General features: G+C 53.4%; 1 protein-coding gene across 1 annotated transcript in view; it reads left to right on the top strand.

The window, feature by feature from the left end:
- Positions 1–5: 5 nt before the first annotated feature.
- RPL6 (ribosomal protein L6) overlaps positions 6–639 on the top strand; it is a gene marked incomplete at its 5' end in the record, with an annotated part of 3,435 nt that continues 2,801 nt past the window's right edge. The window contains 2 exons of the mRNA XM_010017368.1: positions 6–245; positions 336–434. Of these exons, the coding sequence (XP_010015670.1) occupies positions 6–245; positions 336–434 (339 nt within the window). The remainder of the gene's footprint in view (positions 246–335; positions 435–639) is intronic.

Below are 639 nucleotides of genomic sequence, written 5' to 3'. Positions count from 1 at the left end.
AGAAAAAACCGGCCGAGAAAAAACCGGCCGAGAAAAAACCGGCCAAGAAAAAGCCGGGTGAGAAGAAGCCGCTGGAGCAGAAGCCAATCCAGAAAGGAGGAGGAGAGAAGAAGAAGAAGAAGGTTAAGAAGCATCATGCCAGCCGGAATCCTGTCCTGGCCCGCGGCATTGGGAGGTATTCCCGGTCAGCCATGTACGCCAGGAAAGCACTGTACAAGCGCAAGTACACTGCTCCAGAAACAAGGGTAGGACAATAAACACTGTCTGAACTGTCAGGTTTCTGAGGGCGGTTTTGGTTTGAAATGTCACATGTTCTCCCTTTTCTTCACCTATAGATAGAAAAGAAGAAGAAGAAGAAGCCCCGCACAACCATCACCAAGCCGGTGGGTGGGGACAAGAATGGAGGCAGCCGCGTGGTGAAAATCCGCAAAATGGTAAGAGAAAGCTCACGGGTCAGTGCTGTTATTTGTGGCTTTGGCTTAATGCAGCTCTGGGCTGGGGCAGTGCAGGGGAGCTTGGAGGATGGTTGGTAGGCACCAGTGGCTCCTCTGCCATTGGTGTTGCTGTGCTGGATTGGAAACATGTCCAGGGCAGGCCACGGAGCTGCTGTGAGGGCTGGAGCAGCTCTGCTCTGGAGCC

This window comes from Nestor notabilis, unplaced genomic scaffold (genome assembly GCF_000696875.1).
Source record: "Nestor notabilis isolate BGI_N333 unplaced genomic scaffold, ASM69687v1 scaffold16926, whole genome shotgun sequence".
NCBI lineage: Eukaryota > Metazoa > Chordata > Aves > Psittaciformes > Psittacidae > Nestor > Nestor notabilis.
This window is presented reverse-complemented; position numbering and strand designations above follow the sequence as displayed.